A 20,846-nucleotide genomic window follows, 5' to 3' on the forward strand; every position below is an offset into this window, starting at 1 on the left:
GGACGTGACTACGTTTAATTGGCTTAAGCTTGTTTAAAACTGCAATGCTGAAAAGCCAATAACCGAACTTTTTAAAAATTCCGCTAGTTCAACTGTTTTAGATATCGAGTTGACACGATATATCTACACTTACAAACTTTTAAGCAAACAAGTAAATTTTGCTATGTAGCTTTCATTCAATTTTTTTTCTTTGGACAACTTAGATTATTTGTAATTTCCTTTATTTTTGCATTTCTAGCGAAATATAAAATGACCATTAAGAAACGCAGTATTTCTATAAATATTGACAAAGTCGACTTTAACAACAACTGATATCGTTGGTACTGAACCTTTTAGTTAAGAATCTCATTCCCGCAAACATTACGAAAAGTACAGGTTATGTTAATACAGAGTCAATTTTGTTGTGTCCAACAGATTTCGGCGTTTAATCAATTATTTCTGTTAGAGAAATGTCACACTCACATGGTCACGGATGTGATGGCGATCATGATCATGATGAAACACCTGAAATGGGCGTGCAATACAGCTTGTACTCGAAAATTGATGTAGATAATCTTGAATGTTTGAACGAAAGTGAAGATGGTGCTGGAAAAACCGTTTTTAAACCATGGGAAGAAAGATTAAATCTAGAAAAGGTAAGATAACTGTCTAGTAGAATTTTATTAGTAGTTTTATGATTTTGATTTTTTTTAAAGATTCTGGTAAAGTACTTTTTAGGTTAACGAATTTAATATGTACCACATCACTCGTAAGATCTATCTGTTAAAACTAGTTAGAAGTGTTAAGTGTTTGTTAATTTAGATTCCTCATTGTATTAATAGAATTTCAGAGTACAGATGAATTAAATTTTAATTTTTTATATGTTAGTAGAAACAACCGGTATATTTGGATTAGTGCTTTTTGTCCCTCCTCTTTCTGGCCCTCTTCTTTTTATCAGATGCTTCTGTATCATTGAAATCAATTTTTTTTGAACTTACTGGTTATTACATGATTAATTTAATTCACACTATTAATTTTTCAAATTCAGTTTTTGTAATGTTGCTACTGAACATGTTAAAGTTATTTAACATGTATTAACTAAAGTTATTGAACATATTAAGTCTAATGTTAATTTTTTTTACTATTTTGACTTATTCTGTTTAATCTAAAAACTTGGTTAAAAGTTTTTGAAACACCTGCTGAAGTAGATAGGTATGGTTTCCATATTTTGGGATATAAAGTACTTACAAAATAACAGAATTTTATGTTATTGTTTTCCTTTATTTTATTTCACCAGTTTGTATACAGTTATAGGTCTTAGTTTGTAAGTTACTAATTTTATTACTGCTATGTTTGTAAACAAATTATTATGCATTCATAAAAAAATTAGTAGGATTTGAATTTTAGCAGCTATTAGGTTTTAGTTTGTTTGGAAATGGTGTGCTACATTATGTTATGCAATTTTTTATGCATAACATAATATAACACATCATTTATAGCATAATGTCGGGAATTAAAAAATGAAATGTAGAAATATTTATGGTTTTATTTTTACTGAATGATAAAACAGGTTTTTTTATGTTTTTGTTATATTAATTTCTCATTAAAATGAAGATAATGTAACTCAGTATTACTTGAACAAGAGGTTAGATGAAATAATCATTAATTTTTCTACTGAAGCTACTTTAATAGCTTCATCCAGTTTTATTTGTATTTTGGGGGTATCATTCTGTCATTATGTTTTTTCTGTTCTTTTTTCTAGGGCCAGACATGTTATATAGTATTCACTCAAAAATAAACCTTTACATACCTATTTACGTATATAGTATATGTGAATCATTGAGCTTAATGTGATCTTGTGTTTGTAGATATTTGAAGTACATTTTGAGATTGTATACATCTGCACAAAGGGAGCAAAGTGATTGATTTTAACTTACTTTCTATTAAATTATTCATACTTAATCTATTCTCTTGTTATTGGATTTAGTTCATTTACATAGGACTGATGGATTATTGGTAGTAGAAGCAAATTAAAAGTAGTTTATTTGTATTCCTGTGGAAAACTTTCTTCATATGTTCAGTTTTATTGGTATTTCTTTCTAGCAGATAGTGTGAATAAAATGCCTTAGGTAAATTATTAATCACTGTGTTCTTGTTTTACTGTGTTTCCATGCATATCTTTTCTTAATAAGTAAATATTTAAAATTATACATTGGGATTAGTTCATGTTTCTTCTTCTGTTCTAATTCTGGCAAAGTAGTAGTGACTATTAAGCTCAAAATCCATTAAGTACCATCAGTGTGTGGTAAAACTGTACTCATTATTGTTTAACTCTGTGATCTGTAGGACTGGTTTATAAGTATGACATAGACCATTGGCATTTTACTTTACTTCACATCCTTCAACTTTCTCCTGAGTTGGAAATAACATTTTTGCCACCCCCAGAGACATCCTAGTTGTTACAAATTCATCAGATTGTAAGTAGATTCATGATGTTTATTAAAATTATAATTGTTACTAATCAGATATTTTATTACAATGATTACAGTTATGTTACAAATAGTGTAAGAAAGAAATAAAAAATATAAATTATGCACTACATGTGCTAATATTTATGTGATTGTATGTTTTAGTATGTGGAGAGTGATGTAGATGAAGAACTACTTTTTAATATTCCGTAAGTATCTTAACTTAATTTTTTATTATAAGTTTGTACCTATTTGTTTTATTAAAAGAAATTTTTTTATTACTTTAAAGCACAATGTAATGTAGAAGTAAAAGTATTTATTTTATTATCTTGCATTTCTTATGCTATTAACTTTAAAAAATAAGTAAACTAATGTAATGATCTTGTTATTACATTTATTGATAACTGTAGATTATTGCACAAAAGAGCACTGATTGTGTATTATGCTTAAAATACCTCAAATGTACTCTGTTGATAATTAGGTGTATCTCCTGTTAACCTTTATTGTTTCATTTAATTTGTTAGTTTTTGGATTTCTCCTTTTTCCATATATAATGGATCCTTTCTATTATCTGTCTAAATGCCACAGACATTTTATATTTTTTATATAATGAAAGAAACTATTTTTTCTTGCTAACATTTTGTGCTCTTTTGTATAGATCATTGCTCACTCTGGAGAATAAAGTTAATGGAGCTCTCACTTAGAACTCAATTAAAAGTTTAATAATCTACAGTTGGTCACAGTTTTGCTTCCGTAAACTGAATACTCTCCGTTTTCAAATTGAATACTAGCTGAAAGACCCTTTAAGCTTTATTTATTGCCATAGACCAACAGTTCACAGAAAAGTTTAATGTACATAAATGGTAAAAGCTTAAATTTAAAAAAAGAATAGTGTAGAACAACAGAAGATTATAATTACACTAAATGTTAAAATCAGTTGGCTTATTACTGACTAATAAGTACCAGAAATTGTTTGTGCTAGGTAGATAACAGAAAAACATTTCTTTTAGCGAGTTTTTAATATATTTTATAGCTTTACATAATGTAATAGTTGAAGATAAGTAATGTTTCATGTTCCTGTCTTCTAAGTACTATTTTCTTTTTTTTTTATAGATGCATTATTGTTGCAGATTTACCGGTAATGTTAAACTTAAAGGTGTGTTAGTTATTGGGGGAGATAATGGAGCTCATCCTTCTAAGATGAGATTGTAAGTGTTCATTATTTACAAATTTATACACTCTATTAGTGTTAACAAATAGATATTGGCATATGTACTACCTTATTATATTTATCAAAACAGTAAGTGAATTCACCAAAACAGAAATGTAAAAATAATCATTTACCTTAAATTAATTTCAAAAATATTTTTGAAAGGACCTTCAGTTTGAAGTCATCACATTATATATATATCAATCTAAAGCACATTATATATCAATCTAAAAACTGTAGTTTTTTGTCACTTCGGTAAAATTCATTGGAATTCATATTGCATTACAAGAAAGTGACTAAGTAAATATGGCTATTTAAATTCATGGTGAGTTGTTTTTCATATGTCTGTGACTAGGTTCGAAGACAGTAGTGTGCATATTAATTTGAACACAGGGAATTTTTTGTTTATTTCTGTTTTGGCTCACAGCTTGACTACACCAATTATTTAAGCTGTGTAATGTGAGGTTATTGTTCTTTGGTTATTTAGCAATTTTCATGTTGTACTGTGAAAGTTTATTTCACTTTTTATTACAAAATCATATCTTTGGATTTTTTGTTCTTATATCTTGATTATATAATAATGAACATGATTCCAAGAAAACATTCAGAAATTGTTTCTCTCTCTGAGCATACTGGTATGACACAGCAACAAATAGTATCTGAGTATGGTATTGGACTACGGACAGTGAATGCTCTTTTAAAACAATTTAAAGAAACTGGTTCCTTTTCACTTAGAAGGAAAGGCAGATGTGGCTGTAAAAGAAAAACTACTCCAACATAGGTTTGGTTATTAGCGAAAAAAAGTAAACTTGATCCAAAATTATTTTCCATGTACATAAATTGAGAATTAGCAGCTAGTGGAACAGATTTACATAGGACAATTATTATACACTGACTTCTTGCAGTTGGATGGAAAGCATTGTTGACCAGCTAAATAAAAATAAGCTTTTGATACCAGCAATGTGCAAAAAAGGAGGCTCTTGTGGGGGCCAAAGCACATGATAACTGGACCAAAGAAGACTGAGAAAATGTTTTGTTTTCCGATGAGTCACATTTTTGTGTTTAGGGACAAAGGTTTCCATACATTAGAAAAGCATCAGAAGAAAATACATCTCAGGCTCATATCCAACAATCAGTAAAACATCCCCATAAAAAAATGTTTTGGGATTGTTTTACATTTAAAGGCTTTGTTTGTTCTTTACTTCCAGTAAATGGTGTGTTGAAAAGTGATGGATATATCAAGATTCTGAAGGAAAGGATTGTGACACAACCTCAAAACAAATGCCCACAAGGCAACGGAGTGTTTGCCATGCCATACCATATTTGGTATGGCATTCGGATTTGGTGCCATGCCATACTGTCAAAAAACTGGAAAAAGCTTTAATTAATTTAAAACGAAACATTAATATGCTCTTGTGGCCAGGTAACTCCCCAAACTTAAACCCAGTTGAAAATCTGGGCAATAGTCAGAAAATGACTCCTAAAAATGAGTTGTACCACAAAGATTGACCTCATTAGACCAATAATATCAGTATGGTTTCATGATGAAGAAATAAAATGTATTGTACACTTGTTGAGTCAATGTCAAATTGTATATGTAAGTGATTAAGAAAAAAATGGAGTACATAGAAGAGCGCCATTAGCGTTCCTTCTGGCAAACATGACAACTTGATAGAGAGGCGGCGATGCTACCTCTGTAATCTTTAAAATTGGATTTTTCAACACCTTCATAGCTTCAGATTCATTTTATTAAATAAATAAGAATGATGTGTTGGTGAATGATTTTGTTTAAGAATCCTGAATAATCTTATGCGCAAAAACGTTTTTCGATTAGCATTTTTGTTTTTTTTATTAGAGCGCAATCAAAGTCCCACAGTAACTACTTTAAAAATATTCAGACTTCAAAAGTGGTCCAACCAAGATCAGCTGATCCTGATTGGTCAAGAACAACTCAACCAGTTTACATCAAATTTTAATATGCATATCTAAATTTCAATGAAACTGATGTAGTAGTTGGAGATTTTTGAGTCTCAAAATATTATACACAGGCATATATTTATAAAACACATCCCGCCAAGTAATTTTCATGATTTATTTAAAATTTGTATTGAACATTGTTCAATCATACAACCACGCTTTTTCTAAACAGAAATTTGTCTCCAAATTTATTTTCAAAATTAGTGATCATTCTTATTTTTACAAAAAAGATTATTTAGGAGCAAGTATATAGCTTTCTCTACATGGAACTCTATGGACAATTCTATCTTCAACTCTATGCAAAAAATGGAATAAAAACACATTCTATCAACTTAAACATTCATTATTGTACGTTATTTTTTGAAAGTTATTCCTTGTCCTATTCTGTAGTTAGACCTTGGCTTAGGCATTGCAAATGTAAGTGTTAATGAAAAGGTAGTACAAAAAGAAAATGTGGTTAAGTATTTGAAAAATTATGTTTATAAAATGCAAAAATGAAGAATGAATATTGAAAAATACTGTTTGTAAAAAATTGAAACAAAAAATGTAAAATTTAGTAGTGCTATAAAGTTACTGGTTTCTTACTACCTATGATATCCTGTTGCAGTAAACTTTTTATGAATGGAGGGATGTTTGATGTAGTATTCACTGCTGGTAAGCAGTTTCTAACTGATAATAAGCAATTTCTAAACTTTAATGAGAAATGGCCAAATAACCTTAATTGGGTCAATCTTTCCCTATATAGCCATTTGGCATCGGTGCAAGATTCTGACAGCCAGTGTCTCATTATCTTTATTTTCATTTTATTTAGCCTCATGTTGCAGCTTTCCTCAGAAGTTGAATTCCTTTAAAGAAGTCCTCAGATTTTCTGCTACTAGAAAAAACAAGTGAGAAAGCAGTATAACACTTCAATGTTTAGCATTTTCTTTAGATGCATTGGTTTCATACTCATGAAACCGATACTCATTCTGAATAGTGATAACTAGAGACCGGATTATATACAACATAAAAAGTGTGAAATATGCTTAAAATATGCATGTCAAATATCAAAAAATTTCATAATATGCAACTTTAAAGTAATTTTTAGTTATTTTATTTCAAAACCAGCATACAGTTAGTAAGTAGTTGAATAACATATTGATAAATTCAATAATTAACAATTATTTGACATTTTTTTATTTTTGTAAATGTAAACAATCAGGTACTGTTCCAAATGTTCGGTAGTAAGATTATGTCTTTGATCAGTCAAAATATTTTTATAAGTGGAAAAGGATCGCTCTACATCTATGAGGTAACTGGGCAGTATTTAAATTTGGGAGCTATGTTAGCACTTACTGTTTCTAGCAAAAGTTCACCTGTCTGATTAATAAAACTATCAATTTTGATACAAAGTTTCAAAGCCGTGGGTTATTGTTCAAAATGTTTTCAAATTTTTCTTTAAGATTACACGGGAATGCCTCTGACAATGCAAGTTCATTTGGTGGATTTTATTCATTAACTGAATAGATTCAGTCAATGCCAAACCTTGAGTTTCAAGCTTTTTAATACTCATAGGTATGTGGGAAAAGTAAGTGCTTATCACAGCTACGTTTTTTTTTTTATACTAGAATTGTTAAATGCTTCCTTGGACTGACAAACTGCCATAGCCTCAGTACTAAAGAAGTCGTTTTCTACACCTTTGATGGCCTTGAAATGTTCATTGTAAAACAGCACAGCCTCAATTCACGTTCCCCATTGAGTTACCACTGGTTAAGGAGGTAAAGGCATAGCAGTTTTTCTTTATAGGTCTTATTGTGAGCAGCTGCCTTAAGAGACACTTTCTTTGCTGATGAAACCAGTTTATTTACATTCCCAAACGTGGATCGTACTTCTTCAGCGAGTCGATGTACTCCATTTGCAAAGCACATCACATGAATCAAATTCGGATAAAATACTTGGAGAACTTTGGCTGCCTTGATCATATTGGAAATAGCACCTGAGAGAAAAATGAACAGTCTTTCATCTGCAGAAGATTCAGGAAATATTTTTTTAATACCTTCATTCACAAATCTGGCGATCATAGAATGATTTGTCTTTTCAAGGTGTTTGCAGGCCACCAAATAGGAAGAAGAGGGGTCTAGTTCTAATGTACTGATAATTAAATTTGCAGTGTAACAGCCACAAGTGTCTAGTTTCATCAGCTGAAATTCAAATAATGCTATCCTTGAGTTCATTGCTTCTTTCTTCCAGAATATGCAAGTAAATTGTTGGTATGCAATTTTTACGCAATGTTGATTCATCTGGTATATTTTGATTCAAGCAATATTTTTGCAAAAAATCTTTGAAGGTAGGATTTGTAAGTTTGTGAAGAGGAATATTATTTGTAAGTAATGCTTCACGTAAATCCATGCTAAAGTGATTTTTTTATTTACCTTTGGAAGTGAAATCGGTGCTGCTTGCCACTGTTACAAGTTGTTGTCATGGGTCTTTCTTTTGCAGTCCTGTGATATGAAGACTTGTCTTGACATGCTATTCTATTTGAAACTTTTTTGTGCACAAAATATTTTTCTCGCAAACTGGACAATATGAAACATTTCCGTCGCATGTAAATATCCCAGGATAGTCAGCTATTCATGAAGACACCTTTTCCGACAGTTATGGTACACATTAAACTTTACACACACAACTAAAAAACTAAACTGATGCAATGAACGTATCAACAATAAAATCTGTAATTAATTGGCTAGTGGGAGTAGTGCTGTAGTAGGCATGCGGGATGCAGAACAGTATCATCTGTCCTTGTCTCATGTGAGTTTGTGTTTTACTTTGCCTCATAATAATATTATTCTACCAAAACAACAGCCACATGGCTGCTAAGTGCGCTGTAAGAACCATGCGGCTAATAGTTTTGGCCAACTACAACGTAAGACATCATTTTTTTTGGTAGGTACCCTAAAAAAATATTGTAAATATAACGAAAATATGCATCATCACTAGATTTTAAGGAAAATATCCAATAACCAGTGAGAATGGCCTTAATATGCAAATGCATATAATCCAGTCTCTAGTGATAACCAGTCTGATGAAAAGTTATTAATAATACCTGCAAAGTAGTCTGAAGTAGATGCTTGCAACAATAAAATGGAAGTGTGTGTTATATTTATGTTACACAATCCTTTGTTTTATTGTAGACAAATTCTAAACCTTGGGTATTTGTATACTTTTAGAGCTACTTTTATATTTTGTTTCAGTTTATCCATAAGTTCTGTTACAGATTTGGTTGCGCTGCTTATTTATAAAATCAGCAGCATAATCAAATCAACGGTGAATTACAATTAGTGAGTAATTAAAATACAATAATTAGTAATACCTTTTTTCTTGGTAAGTAGGTTTCATCTAATTAATGATGAAAATGACTGAAAATGATTTCTTTATTATGACCTCATATATTTATGCATATATATATTTTAATAAGGAATGTTAGGTGAACAAATTTCAGACTCTCTGTCAATAATTAGTCTCAAAACCATTTGGTTGTGAAATTTATTTATTTTTTATTTATCTATATAGTGTTCCTTTAATTCATTCGATAGTTTAAGATTTTGGTATATTTTGTCTAAAAAATATTGAATCGGGAAAGGTTTGCCTGTAAATAGTTGGCCTAGCTAAAAACCTGTTTGGGCACTTTTTTCACAGTTCTACAAACAACTTTTGCAAAGGGTGTTACTACTCTAAATTCTTACCTTTCCCTAGCAAAATATAGATATTCCTACAAAAAAAATTTTACTACACATACCGTTTTTGTTCCCTTGTGATATTTTTCACATGCTATAGAGTTGTGAACTTTTGTACTACATTTCCTCATTTGGTTCTTTAATATTAATGACTTTCCCATAAAGCTAACAGAAGAGGTTAGTTAGTTACATTATTATTTGATTATAAATATTTTTGTGGATGTAACACTATTTTAATCAGTTTCAATTTTTGTAAATTACATATTTTATTTTTTTTTTAATTTACTTGTTTTTGATTTTAAAAAGATTTTTGTTTTATTTTTAATAAAAATCTGCATTTTCCTAAGTAAATTTATTTTACAAATAATTTATTATTAATGTTTATAGTTTTTTGAAAATTTTTGTGGGCGTATAATAATTTAACTCAAAGATTTTCCTCAAACTGAAGTTGATACACATTACTTACATGCTCATTTCTTTTTCTTTTTTTCTGTACTTCAAGGTACTGTCTAACAACTCGCCCTTAGCCTAAGATTGGCAGCTGTACGTATGCGGTCTCAAGGTAAAGTGGTCCTAATATGAACCACTAGCAGAACTCAAGTGATCAAAGTAGATTTGTTTCACTAGGTTTTAATAGGTCTTGTAGCATACAGAAATAACAGCTGATAAGCAGTGATATTAACCATCTAGTTAATGGTTTGTTGAAAACCAAATGCTTTGTTCCAAATGCTTTTTGAATGCAAATTTTTTGATTTTATTAAATAAGAAATTAAACTATTTTATTTAATGCTCTACATTAGCATTTTTACTTGTTTGTCATGTTACTTGTAAGTGTATGCGTTTATTTTACATCATATGTTTGCAAATCATAACAGTTAAATGTTCACGTATACTAAAATATGTTTTCTGCCGCTTATTTTATTTCATTATAATAAGAAAGATGTAAATAGTGTTAGGCAGTACACTTAAATGTAAAAGTTAGTTTATGTACTTTCAGGTTTAAAAACAGACCTCATATGACATTTGATGATGTTGCATTGGCCCCTGAACAGGAATTTGAACTGCATGCTGATGATACCGGAACTCTTGAATATTCGACTGCGTATGTATTTTATTTTTATAATTTATTTACTTTACATAATATTTTTGTTTGAAATCATATTAGTTAAGCAAGTTTGTTAGCTGATCTAATTACATTTTAACCCCACAACAGTTTTTAGCTATAGTTTGCCGAGAAGTATTTATGTAAAAGTGATGTTAACTGTTGGACCTTTGTTGACCTTCAGAGTCTGAAATGGTGCCCTTTTAATTTTAGAAATAAAATAAAATCTTAGGGGTCAAATCTGGTGAGTAAGAGAGTGTTCCAAGGACCGTGGTGGCCAGCTAAAAAATGCTTGACAGTGATTGCTTTGTGAGAGGGTGCATTGTCATCTTGAAGTATTCACATTTGGTATTGCCGCAAATTAAGTCTCTTTTAACAAACTCTTTTATGCAGATGTTTTCATTACTTCCAGGCAGGGTAGTAGAATATGTCCAAACATGGTTTGGGGGAAATTTGGGCTGTCCAGGGAAATTTCATGGAAACTTTTACAAGTCATGAAAAATAGAAAGCACAATGTAAATATAAACTGATCTTGTATTCACATAATTTTTACAATTAAGTAGAATAATTGATTTTTTAACAAATTTTGAAAAGAAATTTTAATTTTGTTGAGTATTAGGCATAATGAGAACAAAGGTAGCAATGTCATTCATGGTGAGCGATGACTCATAGACTCAAATCGCAACAGGAAAAGGACGCATTACTGATTAGATGATGCATTGTGGTCATCAGTGTGTGCATGCATGAGTGCGTTTCATCTCCTCTCTACTACATTATTCATTTAGTCGCTTTTGAGTAGGCAATAGTGTTTCTTTGTTTTTGTTAGTTGGCTGGCTGCAAGTATATTGTTTTCTTTTAATAGTGAAATAGTTAAGGTACTTTTAATAGTGTTAAGTGATATACAGTGTAGTGAGTATAAAATATCATAATTGTACATTAATTAACTATGTGACATTTAAAAGTAATCAAGATGTAAACTGTGCATTTTGTGACTGGCATGGCAGATGTGCTAAACTTGGAAATCATTTTGTAAATTAACACCCAAATGAATAGTAACACCCAGATAGATTATATCATGGTTAAACAAAGATTTAGAAATCAACTCATCGACTGCAAAGCTTACCCTGGAGCAGACATTGGTAGCGACCATAATTTAGTAATAATGAAATGTAGATTGGGGTTTAAAAACCTGAAGAAAAGGTGTCAGATGAATCGGTGGAATTTAGAGAAGCTTGAGAAAGAAGAGGTAAAGAAGTTTTTTGAGGAGGACATCATAAGAGGTCTGAGTAAAAAGATAATGTAGAAAATGTAGAAGAAGAATGGGAGAATGATAAAAAGGAAATTCTTAAATCAGCAGAAGCAAACTTAGGCGGAACAAAGAGAGCTGGTAGAAAACCTTGGATATCAGAAGATATATTGCAGCTGATGGATGAATGTAGAAAATATAAGAATGCTAATGATGAAAAAAATAAAAGGAACTATCGACAGTTAAGAAATACTACAGGGTCATTCACGAGAACCAGATGTTTTTGAAGTGGGTTGTACTCGGGCGTTCGTGGTGGGAGGGGCACGAGGCTGGTGTCTGACATTTCCTTTGTTCATAGCATTTACATTTTAGTCGTTGAGATGGAGCCGTGGACGCTAGACCAATGCCTGTACGCGTATGACAGTTTTGTGCGAAATGACGAATCCGTAACTGCTGTTCAGCGAGATTTCCACTGTCAATTTAATATCCATCGTAATGCAAGTGTCCCTTCTCGTAACACAATATTGCGATGGGTAAACAACCTTTGAACAAGCGGTTCAATATTGAAGAAAAAACCACCGGGTCCCCGACGAACTGCTAGCACTCCGGAGAACATCGAAAGAGTAAGGGAAGCCATTGTCAGAAGCCTACACCGCTCTATTCAGAGGCATTCAGCAGCGCTTAAAATGAGCACAAGTACAGTAAGACGAATTCTACGTACAGACCTGCATTTTCATCCTTACAAGATAGCCGTCGTGCAGCAGTTAAATGAGCAAGATTTCACGCAGCGATTACAATTTTGTCGACAAATGCTTACCATTTTTTAAGAAAATGAAAATTTGTTATTGTTAATGAGTGACGAAGCCCATTTTCATCTGAATGGCTTCGTCAACAAACAGAATTGCCGGTATTGGGCAGAAAGAAACCCACATCAGCTTCACGAGAGACCACTTCATAGCCCAAAGGTGACTGTCTGGTGTGCAATAGGAAAGGTCGGTGTTATTGGACCATATTTTTTTAAAGAAAATGACGCTGCCATAACTGTAACAGCTGATCGTTACATTGCGATGTTGAATACGTTTTTCATCCCTGAGTTACGAAACTTGGGAATTGATTTTCAAAATGTGTTATTCCAGCAGGATGGAGCTACAGCGCACACAGAGAGGGCAACGATGGCTGTTCTCCGTAACTTGTTTCTGGGACGGATCATTTCCAGATTCGGCGACATTCCTTGGCCCCCTTGGTCCCCCGACTTGAGTAGTTGTGATTTTTTTCTGTGGGGGTTTCTGAGATCGCGTGTGTATGACAATAAACCGCGTACATTGGAGGACCTAAAGATCGCAATTCATCATCACGTCACCCAGATTGATGTAGACATCCTGCAAAGAATTGAGGCCAGTTACCGTGAAAGGTTACAACAATGTATTGCCCAAAATGGACATCACTTGCCGGACATAATTTTTTGTTCATGAGTAAGTAACAAATGCTTTGATTTAAGAAGTGTTTCAGTACCAATAAAACTTTTTTAAAGTAAATATTCTATTTTTTATGATTATTTTAAAAACATCCGGTTCCTGTGAATGACCCTGTATAAACAGGAAGTGCAAACTAGCAAAAGAAGAAGAGTGGATTAATGAAAAGTGTTCAGAAGTGGAAAGAGAAATGATCATTGGTAAAATAGACAAAGCATGCAGGAAAGATAAGGAAAATTTCATGGTACATAAATTAAAATCTAATAATTTTAAACAAAGATGATGCACCGATTTATAATATGAAAGGAAAGGTCAGTAGGTGGATGGAATATATTAAAGAGTTATAAGGAGGAAATGAATTAGAAACTGGTGTTATAGAGTAAGAAGAAGTCGAAGAGGATGAAAGGAGGATACAATATTGAGATCTGAATTTAATAAGAGCATTAAAAGATTTGAATGGTAGAAAAGCTCCTGGATTAGACATGATACCTGCAGAATTACTGCGCAGTGCAGGTGAGGAAATGATAAGATAGATTATACAAACTAGTGTGTAATATTTATGAAAAAGGGGAAGCTCCGTCTGACTTCAAAAAGAGTGTTATTGTCATGATACCAAAGAAAGTAGGAGCAGATAAATATAAAGAATATAGAACAATTAGTTTAACTACTCGTGCATCAAAAATCTTAACTAGAATTCTGTACAGAAGAATTGAAGGAGAGTGGAAGAAGTGTTAAGAGAAGACCAATTTGGTTTTAGGAAAAGTATAAGGACAAAAGGGAAGCAATTTTAGTGCTCAGATTAGTAGTAGAATGAAGATTTAAAAAAAACAAACCAACATACTTGTTATTTATTGACCTAGAAAAGTCATTTGATAATGTAGACTGGAATAAAATGTTCAGCATTTTAAAAAAATTAGGGTTCAAGTACAGAGATAGAACAACTGCTAACATACAGGAACCAAACAGTAACATTAATAATTGAAGAACATAAGAAAGAAGCCGTAATAAAAAAGGGAGTCCAACAAGGATGTTCCATATCCCTGTTACTTTTTAATCTTTTCATAGAACGAGCAGTTAATGATGTTAAAGAACAATTTAGATCCAGAGTAACAGTACAAGGTGAAAAGATAAAGATTGAACGATTTGCTGGTCTTATAGTAATTTTAGCTAGAAGTAAAAAAGATTTAGAAGAAATGATGAACAGCATGTATGAAGTCCTACGCAAGAACTACCGTGTGAGAATAAACAAGAACAAAACGAAAGTAATGAAATGTAGTAGAAATAATGTAGATGGACCACTGAATATAAAAATAGGAAGAGAAAAGATTATGGAGGCAGAAGAATTTTTTTATTTTGGAAATACAATTACTAAAGATGGATGAAGCAGGAGCGATATAAAATGCTGAATAGCACAGACGAAATGAGCCTTCATTTAGAAATATAATTTGCTTTTATCAAAAATTAATTTAATCATCTGGAAAACATTTTTGAAAGTATAAGTTTAGAACATAGCTTTATATGGAAGTGAAACTTGGAGGATCAGAGTACCTGAGAAGAAAAGATTAGAAGCTTTTGAAATGTGGTGCTATAGGAGAATGTTAAAGATCAGATGGGAGGATAAAATTAAAAATGAAGAGGTGTGGTAAATTGATGAAGAAAGAAACATTTGGAAAAATATAGTTTAAAGAAGAGACAGACTTTTAGGCCACATATTAAGGCATCCTAGAATAGTCGCTTTAATATTGGAGGGACATGTAGAAGAGAAATATTTTGCAGTTAGCCAACGTTTAGAATATGTAAAACAAATTGTTAGGGATGTAGGATGTAGGGGGTATACCAAAATGAAACGACTGGCACTAGATAGGGAACCTTGGAGAGTTGCATGAAACCAGATAAATGACTGAAGACAAAAAAAAATCACCATGTCACACAAGGGTTCTTCTTAAGAAACTTGAATGTGCTATCGAGAATTTTAATATTAAAATAAAAGAATAGTTAAATGACATGGCCTTTGATGGACAATATTTTTATCTAGGTGTAAATAACTGGCCCCTGTGATGGGGTCGACCATGACTTTTTCTTCCTCCCTATGTGGGACTTAGCAATAGATTAGAATGTGTTTTAAATGATGTTCACAAAGACAATACTTTTTCTTGGTTTAACAGTCAAGCTCAAACCGTAGGAAATGTAATAAAAAATTACAACTGGGGAATTGGCTATGAAGAATTAATTACATTAGCAGATGAACTACAAGTGGGTTTTTTAAACCCTAAATCACTCCAACAAACCCAGTCTTGCGAAGCAAGTCTGGGTTTTCTGAAGCAGTCTTGCGAACTTCAAATGAGGCCAACTGATTTCAAATGAGGCCAAAAAACCTTCTTTAATTGAGCAAGACAACAGAGTGATCAAAGAACTAGTTACCAACACTGAAGTTAGTGCTTAAATCTCAGAAACAATTTTCCTTCTTGAAAACTGCTTAATAATTTGTAGTGAGGCTGTATGTGAATCTGCTGGATCAGTCATTGGCAACCAACTGCACAACCGAAATGTAAAATTTGACACTCTATTTCAAGAAGTATTCATTTCATGGAATGGTTCTCCCATTTCATCGTGCTTTACATCTTTTAAAGAGATCTTTGAATAGACATTTTAATGGTGGAAAATACCATTTAATGAGATTTTCCTCAACCAATCGTATAAAAATGTTCATAATATGAAAAGTCATTGATAGCACAAAAATAAAGGAGGCTGCCTTTTCTTAATGACTTGAACTGATAATCATCACTGCATTGTTTTGTCTAATTCTTCTATGTCTTTATGAAGTATTATTAATTTTATCATAATATTAAAACAATTTTTCATTAACATAACAAATAGTTAAACAATCCTACAGACACCGAATCGGCAGATTTTTTTTTTATTAGCCCTGCAATATTTATGTATGTTCTAAAAACAAGCTAAATTTCAGCACCTGAGAGGTAAATGATGGTAGCTCCATCGGATTTCCATTGGATTTACGACTGTTTACCTCTCAGGTGCTAATTTGTATTCTAATAATTAGCTTAATAAGAAAGTAATCTTTTTTTAACATTCTCTTAAGATTAAGCGTAACACATTTATTTTATTTCAGTGCCCTCTTCAGTGGTCATCTTCCCTTGAATGCCCTGAATGTTCACTGTTTTCTATTGAGAGGTTCTCCCTTCTCTGAATCTTACCACCCATTTGAAGAACTAACTTCTTTTCATAAGACTGTATCCGTATTCATCATTTCAAGAATTTCCGAGTTTGTTTTCCCTGCTTTCACTAGGAATTTCATCACAACTTGCTGGTCTTCAAAATCATGATTGATTTCTGTCATCACAATAGCAAAATAGAAGTGTACAAAAACAGAGCTACACTCAACACAATGTTGTTGAGGGAACAGAAAACAACTTCATGTCTGCATGAAATGTTAACAGTCACTATGCCACTGCTGCCAATCTCCCAGTGTTGCCATCATGCTCACAATAAAATGAGGCTGTAAACTTTATTGTCATACCTCAAACATTTGATTGATTACAAATAAGACTACATCATAAATTGTATGGTGTTTTGATGAACAAAATATCTGGAGAGTTTGATATCAATGCTGAATCTTTTGATGGTGGGTGGATGAAAGTTGTTTGGTTTTTGTCTGATTATTTTTTTGTCTGTTTCTGACAAAATGTTGTCTTTTTTTGTGATATGAACTCAGTGTAATATTATCAAACTGTCATTATTAAATTAAAACCATGATTGCTATATACTATAGTATTTTTCTATATTTTAAATATGATTTAACTCTTAAGACAACCAGTTAGCCAGTATGGACAATATGGAAGTAAATGCTGAACACTATTGACCTATTTGTATCTCCTATATTTATTTACTTCTATCTCAATTTTGGATTGTATAATTTCCTATATAGTGATAATATTGATTTATATGTTAGTTTCTATTTTGTTTGCCTGTCTCTTAATTTTATAAAACCGTTTCTGTGTCTGTATACTTCAGTGAGAATAAAGTTAGGCATAAAAAAATTAATTTTATTTTAATAGTAGTTACAACAAATATGTTTTTTGACATAATGATGTAAAACTAATATTTTCATATACTTTTCCCATAAAAATGGGTGCAATGTTGTTTTAGTAAATTGCATATTATGGAATTAATTTAATATAATTGAATTTATTTTCAGAGAACCACTCAAGTTTTAAAGGGTGAGAACTTGACTGACTATATGTACAGTTAAGTCCAAATTCATTCAACCTTATTTTATTTACAGGCATGTAGTTTTGGTATTAATTCCAGTTCTATGTAGAATAAGTAATGTAAATTACATTTCTTTGAATATTTTTGTTAGTGTAAAAAAATTGAAATTAAAAAGGGCTCCTATTGCACTTGTGGTAAAAAAATGAAATGCATAGAAATCAGAACTTATTAAATAATAAAGAACAAATATACAATGCCAAATTGATAAATTAGTGATAATTGGATAATTAATAATAATTATAATATTTATCATGGTAATATGAATCACATTTAAGATTCTTCAATAAGAAATGGTCTAGTCAACATAGTGAGATTTAATCAAACAGCTAAAAACAAAGAAGTCTGTGTTCACTTAAAGTACTCCAAGAAATAAGAGGAGAAAAATTACACTGGATTTAGTTCGTAATTACTTATTTATGTAATAAATGAGTGGAAATCCTGAACATAAATAATTTGTATTTGTATGATTTAACTTAATATCATTAATATATTGGGTATTTGATAAGTCTATGCAAAAATAAAAAAGATAACATTTTTTTCAGGATTTTTTTTTATTTTTCAACATAATCTTTTAAGTTTATACAGTTAGTCTACAGTGCTCAAGGGTTTTGATCCTGCCCTTGTATTATGATTTATCCAAGTCTTCAATAGGGGCAGGTTTTTCAATAACTTCATTTAATGTAAATCTTGGGATGTAAAAGAATTTTTTAGGGTAATTTGAACAATTTTTTCTGTCACAATTGCAGAAGTGTGAGCTGCTGGTGCATTATCTTTGTAAAAAAACATTCTTTTTCATAAAATATGGTAATTTTTCCTTTATTTCCTCAATTAGATAAAGCTGCATAGTATTACCCCCACAATGAAATTTAAATAATTGTATTAAACTATCATATTTAATTTTTGTTTTTTATTTTTAATGATTAATTTTGTTATAGATATTTTCCAACATAGTAATGATTGTTATTTTGGTTTAAAATTGCAATACAGTACTCTACTATGTGTTTTGGTCTGTTAATTTTTAATAAAAGTCATATTTCCTAAAGTCATGCTCAGCTGACATGGCATGTAGATTTTCTTAGAATTAAATTTTCTACAAATTTTGTTGCAAAATTTTATTTGTTTAATGGCAATTTAATCAAATTGCTAAAAAATTGTGTTTTGCAACTTTTTTTTTATGTTACAATAATTTTTCAAAAATTACTTAGATATACACCTGTAGGATGTCCTTTATTTACTTTTCCATGTCAAACGCTATATGAAACTATTGAATTTACCTCGTAATTTAAGTTCCAGTTGTATCAATCACAGTGTTATAATTTTAAGCATTAATAAAATAATTGCACGTATAGTTTACTTGTTTGAAAAATATATCATTGTTAAACTTGTTTGTTCTGAATATTATGCTAAATCATTAAACCATTTAAATTGTTCTGGGTATTGAAATCACTAATACATTATTAAAAATTTAATTTTTTTTTAGTTTTCCAAACTTTACAAAAGATTTAAATTATAGAATTTTTTTATAAATTCAATTTATGATGTTATTGTCATAACACATTTCATTTTGTTTTATGAGAACGGATTGATGCAACTCTAGATAAGTGATATTTTTGAACTGCTTAAATAATCATTTTGAATTTTATTTTAAAAAATCCAACTGTAGGTTATATTGTTCTTTTACCTGAATTGCCATAAGAATAAAAAAAGTGTGAAAATATATAATTACATGAAACTAACATTAATGTATAAAATTGCAGGGAAATCTGCCATTAATGGCTGTTTCTAATAATAGTTTTATATCTTTCAATTATTTATAATACTTTTTTTTTATACAGGGTTGTAAAGTTTTCATCAGTTAATCATCTCACGATACATTTTCCAAACAATTTTGGTTCTGAAAAGACTCGTATTTATTATATTGGCTTACGTGGCGAATTTAGTACTGCTTATAGGCATGGTGTTACTATTTGCTCATATGAAACTCGTCCAAATGTTGCAGATCATAAAATTGAATCTATTAATCCTGTGACTCATGAAATTCAATAAATAAAAATATCAAAAAGTATCTTTGACTGTTTTTTAAGTAATTAATTTTTATTAATTTTAATAATTTGTATTAAATATAATATTTATTTACTATTTTGAATTTAATATATTAATAAACAAAAAGATTGTTATAGAAATTGTGTATATAATTTCTGGCTTTGTTATTACTGTTCTGCTTGCATATATCTTCCACACCTGTGAAAACATCTATAAAATAATTGTTTATTATTTTATTTTTGCTCGTCAGTTTTAGTACCTTTCTTTCTGATTGAAGTAAATTAAGTTTATAATATAACTCGCTAAACACAGTTTTCAATTGCTATTTATTTTTTAATGCTCCATCTGTTGGAAAAGTCCCTCACAATATTCTTTTGGAAGTAGAAAGGTGTATTTTTTATTGATTTTCTCTAAAAATTTCACACTGAATGCTGCATAGTTCTGGCGTCTCTTTGACAAAGTAAATGTCGCCTACAGGAACAAAGGCACTATCAGCCAATCAGATTGATTCTTTTTCACAACAATGCCAAGGTAATGTATGTAAGGTCTCTTACAGCTATTAGCCCTCTGGATAAACTGGACAAAATTTACTAAAACAAAATTTAATTTTCTTAGAAGATCCCCATGTACAGTCCAAATTTATCCCTCTTGTGACTTTTTTTTTGTTTGGGCCATTGAAGGAGGCACTGGGTGACAAAGTATAGGAGTTAGAGCACAGTTGACTTGTAACATGTCTGAAATCTTTTTTGAAGAAATTCAAAAGTTCCTCATATGTTGAAAAATGTGTGCAATATAGGAATAATTCATAGAAAATAAATAAATATTATAACAGGACCAGGGTAACTGATTTCTTCCAATTAAGAAGAAACGATGAGAAGAGAAGAAATACCTTATCATGGAGCTGTTTGGGACAAACAGCTTTAAGGAGGGGAGTGTGCAATAGTACCTAGATAACGGTGTTGGATTTCTTCCAAGTAAGAAGAAAGAGAAATAAAACTGAAAAGAAGATCCAGAAGGAACTAAAAGGTACCCTTTTTAACTGGTCTGTTTAACAATCTTTTTTGTAATTCAGACAATTGCACCTCCAAAAGCTGTTGTTCGACCAGAAGGTTTACTGGACCAGAATAAGAATTTATAGAAAAATGTAAGGGCACGGATGATGAAAATTATTATTCTTCAACAATTAAAGGGATGAGGCAGGTACTGGATCTGCTGGCTCCAGTCTCCTTGGATTCATAACTTACTTCCTCAAAAAGAGCTACATATTTTAAGTAAAAAAGAAAAAGTTATTGTAATTAACTTTATTTGTTTCAGTCCATTTTTACACAGCTATTCTTGACAAATCT

General features: G+C 30.9%; 1 protein-coding gene across 3 annotated transcripts; it reads left to right on the top strand.

The window, feature by feature from the left end:
- Positions 1-112: 112 nt before the first annotated feature.
- Positions 113-19,522, top strand: LOC142320553 (PITH domain-containing protein GA19395). Of its 3 annotated transcripts, none has more exons than XM_075358458.1 (5): positions 118-635; positions 2,613-2,656; positions 3,578-3,655; positions 10,330-10,449; positions 19,293-19,522. In XM_075358458.1, the coding sequence occupies exons 1-5, from the start codon at positions 450-452 to the stop codon at positions 19,501-19,503; spliced, it is 639 nt and encodes a 212-aa protein (XP_075214573.1). In that variant the 5' UTR covers positions 118-449; the 3' UTR covers positions 19,504-19,522. The 3 variants fall into 3 exon arrangements, with proteins under 3 accessions (XP_075214576.1, XP_075214573.1, XP_075214574.1); XM_075358459.1 differs by having other exon boundaries at positions 124-635; positions 10,345-10,449; XM_075358461.1 differs by lacking the exon at positions 3,578-3,655 and having other exon boundaries at positions 113-635; positions 10,345-10,449.
- Positions 19,523-20,846: the final 1,324 nt, after the last annotated feature.

The sequence above is a fragment of the Lycorma delicatula genome, chromosome 2 (assembly GCF_047948215.1).
Source record: "Lycorma delicatula isolate Av1 chromosome 2, ASM4794821v1, whole genome shotgun sequence".
NCBI lineage: Eukaryota > Metazoa > Arthropoda > Insecta > Hemiptera > Fulgoridae > Lycorma > Lycorma delicatula.